General features: G+C 36.1%; 1 protein-coding gene across 1 annotated transcript in view; it reads left to right on the forward strand.

The window, feature by feature from the left end:
- The window catches only part of LOC144442747 (apicoplast pyruvate carrier 1-like), a 6109-nt gene extending 1943 nt beyond the window's left edge, over positions 1-4166 (forward strand). Inside the window, exons 4-11 of the mRNA XM_078132119.1 lie at positions 22-148; positions 586-734; positions 1309-1429; positions 1634-2038; positions 2277-2399; positions 3078-3232; positions 3475-3629; positions 4111-4166. Coding sequence (XP_077988245.1) covers positions 22-148; positions 586-734; positions 1309-1429; positions 1634-2038; positions 2277-2399; positions 3078-3232; positions 3475-3629; positions 4111-4166 — 1291 coding nt within the window. The remainder of the gene's footprint in view (positions 1-21; positions 149-585; positions 735-1308; positions 1430-1633; positions 2039-2276; positions 2400-3077; positions 3233-3474; positions 3630-4110) is intronic.
- Positions 4167-4410: the final 244 nt, after the last annotated feature.

Consider the following 4410-nt stretch of genomic DNA (forward strand, 5'->3'; position numbering starts at 1 on the left):
AACTTTTCTTTCTTCTCCTAGTATTGGTGTTATGTGTACTTATCTTACAATCCAGATTTCTTTCAATCTCGTTGTCTTGACGTCTGGTGCAATCTTTGGTATTGGTTTAGGACTTGCTTACATCCCACCCTGGTTGTGTGTAGTCAGAGTAAGTGTGAACAATAATATGATATTTTACACTTTAAAAAATACTTGTGATCTATACTAAGGCCTGTCGCCGCGTTGTGAACGCAAACGCTCTTACAAATCCAAGGGATAACATGAAGCAACAACTGAGTGAATGTAAGAAGTAATTGGTCACCATACAGTTAAAGAGAGTCTGATATGGGCTTATTAGTCAAGACAAAAAGAGTGGGGTATTCGTGACATCATCACCACTAGCGAACCATTTTATTTAGTCAACAGAATTGTCTTGTTAGTCTTCTCGGCGCGATTGTTACAGTTAAACACATACACTGTATATACAAAACAAATATTCCCAGTCAATGTGCATGTCTATTATCATTTGCTGAACTTGATGAAATTTCATATTTCATGACTAGTCGTATAAAATAAAATTACTAACAACATCATATGTGTTTATAGTGGTTTCCAGCCAGGAAGGGGTTCGTAACAGGTATCGTAGTCGCAGGTTATGCATTTGGGGCATTTTTGTTTGGCGTTGTTGAGAAGTTCTTCATTAACCCCTCAAATCTGCCACCGGATAAACCGGATCCAAATGACCCCTACACAAAGTAAGTTATGTATTTCAACCTGACATTTCAATATTATGAAGTAATCGTCATGAATTGGATAATGAGGTAAATAATGCAAAATTAGAAACAGACATGAAGACATATTTTGGAAAGTGGGCAGACATATTTTGGAAAGTGATAACGAACAAACAAAAATGAATGAGCGAACGAACGAACGAACGAACGAACGGATGGATGGATGGATGGATGGATGGATGGATGGATAATTGAATTAAATTAATAATTTAATCCAATTAATTAATTAACGAACAAACAAACAAACAAACAAACAAACAAAAACCCAAACAAACACATAAACTAACTAACTAACTAACTACCTAACTTACTAACAAACAAACAAACAAACAAACAAACAAACAAACAAACAAACAAAAACCCAAACAAACAAACGCATAAACTAACTAACCAACTAACTACCTAACTTACTAACAAACAAACAAACGAACACAATTTTTAAATAAAAAAGTATGCTGACACGGAATACACGGAATGAAATCAGGACCACCGTCGACAACGACGACGTATTGTAAAATGTTGTGTTTTTACTCCACAGATACTACTCACAGGATGAAATACTCGACCAAGTTCCATACACATACCTTTTATTAGCTGGCTTATTTGCTTGTTGCCAAATCCTCGGAACTGCTCTCATCGACAACCCTCCCGGGTACAAGGTAATGATTAATGCACGTACTTTGTTGAATAAATGAGTGTGACAGGTACGGTGGTGGTGGTAAGTATACAAAACACACTTTTCAAACATTTTTTTCAGCATATTTCATTTTGTACTGAGATATTATATTATTATCCGGGGATGCCTTTTTTCCACATGGATTATCCATTCTTCATATCTTTTCAAGCACCTTTCTTATTTGTAGATACCACAGTTACGGGACAAATCTAATGAGACGACAGGGCTAGGGAGAAAAAAGAGTCTATCTATACACAGCGGAGACAGTCTGGAAATCCACGGCCAGTCAGACGATCCTAATGTCAACAGCACTGACTCGACTCGAAAGTTATCGGCTAAACCAAAGGGAACACCCAGAGAACCAGACGAAAAGACCCCTTTGTTGTCCACAAGTTCGGAGGATCGAAACTCTACGTACACAGAGCCCGATAGGAACTGCAACACAGAGACAAATACCGATCCTGTAGATCCAAAATCGTCTGGTAAAAATTTGACTCCGGCTCAAATACTTGCAACCAGACCATTTTGGACTTTATGGTTTATATTTGCTTTCATTACCCAAACTCAAGTGATGATTACGTCTTTTTTCAGGGTAAGATATATCTATAACTTTATTTTATTCATTTTAAGAGTAGACGACGCCCCCTACGGCAGAATTAGACAATCGAATCTGAGTAAAACCTGATATGAGAGGAAAAGTGCTAAATCTCCTTCCTTCATATATTTTCAATATTTTGTGGGTTTTTTGTATTTATCTTTATGAGATTGAGTCTCTCTTAAAGTGGTATTACTCACCTTTTAATGTTTTTGTTTTTTATTTCTTACTTTAGAACTATGCCGATGAGTTCATTAATGACGATAACTATTTACTGGCCATTACTATTGTGTCGTCTCTATTCAGTGCACAGGGACGTGTAATCTGGGGCAAACTATCTGATACATTTCCATTTAAGGTAAAAAAAATACTTCTCGTGTACAGTGAACGCATTGCACCAATATACCATATTCCGGTTATCCACATTGCAGTCATGTTTCAAAAGAAGTGTCACTGAGGGCGCTGCCACTTCAAGACAAAGTGCAAATTTTGTTCCTTTGTACTATCATGATAGCAATGGCCTGTCTCTCACCTCAAATATTAATTTATGATTGTCTCTTCATTATTTAATCTGTTTTTATTGTGCGCCATTTAATGTATATTGCTACTTTTTTAAAATTGTTTCATGTATATATGGTTTTATTTTTCTACTAGTCGCACAAAGAATTGCCCACGTTGGGATAATAAAGATATATTGTATTGTATTGTATTGTATTGTATTGCATTGCATTGTATTGCATTGCATTGTATTGTATTGTATTGTATTGTATTGTATTGCATTGCATTGCATTGCACTGCACTGCACTGCACTGCACTGCACTGCACTGCACTGCACTGCACTGCACTGTATTGTATTGTATTGTATTGTATTGTATTGTATTGTATTGTATTGTATTGTATTGTATTGTATTGTATTGTATTGTATATAAATATGTGATCAACCTGTCAAGTCATATTTAGTTAAAAGTTTGGAAAATAATATACTGTTACAAAGGAATACAAACGTGACTTATTGATATTTTTTGTGTTTTCGTAGAATTGTATGATTATCCTGTGTTCTGTCAATGCGGTCTTTGTCTTCATACTACCATACTCTCCTGCTGGTGGTCTAGCCGTTTTCTTTATATGGTTGTGTATAGTATTCTTCACCTTTACTGGTGTATTTTCAGTCATTCCTGCCGTCACTGCAAGGTAAGTGAAACTATTAAAGCGGCACAAGCCGAGTTCATAAACCTTGTACTCAAGTGAAAATACTTACATAAAACCTTGATTGCACTATTCTAGTATAATGTTAATGACAATACATGTCTTCTGTGGCATTACAATTGTCTACATTATCAAGCCTGATAAGTTGATGATCCACTAGTTACAGGCAGACATTCTGAGCAAATCTGATAGTTGGTTAATGCTATAGTCTTGTGCATTTATTTTAGAATATTTGGTGAAACCTACATGGGTATGAACTATGGTCTAGTGTTCACTTCAACAGCTATATCCTCTATCATTGGAGCATATATGGGAAACAACGTAGTGGATCAGTTCGGCTGGGGAGGACTCTTCCTATATTGTGGCATATTTTCCTTTTTAGGCAAGCACCAAATTGTATATTTTATTATTTTCTGCCTTTTATATTTCTAAAGGCGTGGACATTTTCTTTCGCCTTAACAGACCATACTGGCAGACCTTGCAAGTACCCTCCCTAGCCTCCTGCGGTACAATTTACCAGCAGGCGAATCGCCACTCAGTAATGTTAATTTCATTGTTCATATATTAATTTTGCTTAATATGAGTATTAAATCAGCCAGGCAGTTACAGAAACGTCCGATCAGTTGTTATTTTGCATACAGATTTTTCGCAACCATGCCAGATTTGTTAGCTACTTTAAAAAGTTGACTCGGTGCCACCGGGAAGTAAACAGTATGGCAGCCATCGACATGACCGCCATTGCAGGCCCATGCAGAAAACATAAAAACACAAACACATGCAAACATATATAGATTATCAATTATAGCCACATTGTTCGTAATTGCAACATTAAGGCGTATTTTTTTATCTATTTTTTATTTCAGCCATGTTGTTATCGATGACGTTCGACGTAAAAACTGAAGATGGAAAAGATATTTAAATTTTGTGGTAAAGAGGGATGTAATGCTAACCCTTATAACTATATGCCATGGCCAACAATATTCATTTAGGAACGAATTGTACTTCTTACTTCCTCTGGATAATTTGTGTCTGGTATTACACAGGTTCTCATTAGAAGATGTCGACAACACAAGTCTTTTCCTATGTACTATGTACAAAATGATGTCGGAATATAGACAAGGGAGGTGTTGAGCTCTAATAACATCAAACAAATAAATGTGTAG

This window comes from Glandiceps talaboti, chromosome 11 (genome assembly GCF_964340395.1).
Source record: "Glandiceps talaboti chromosome 11, keGlaTala1.1, whole genome shotgun sequence".
Lineage (NCBI taxonomy): Eukaryota > Metazoa > Hemichordata > Enteropneusta > Spengelidae > Glandiceps > Glandiceps talaboti.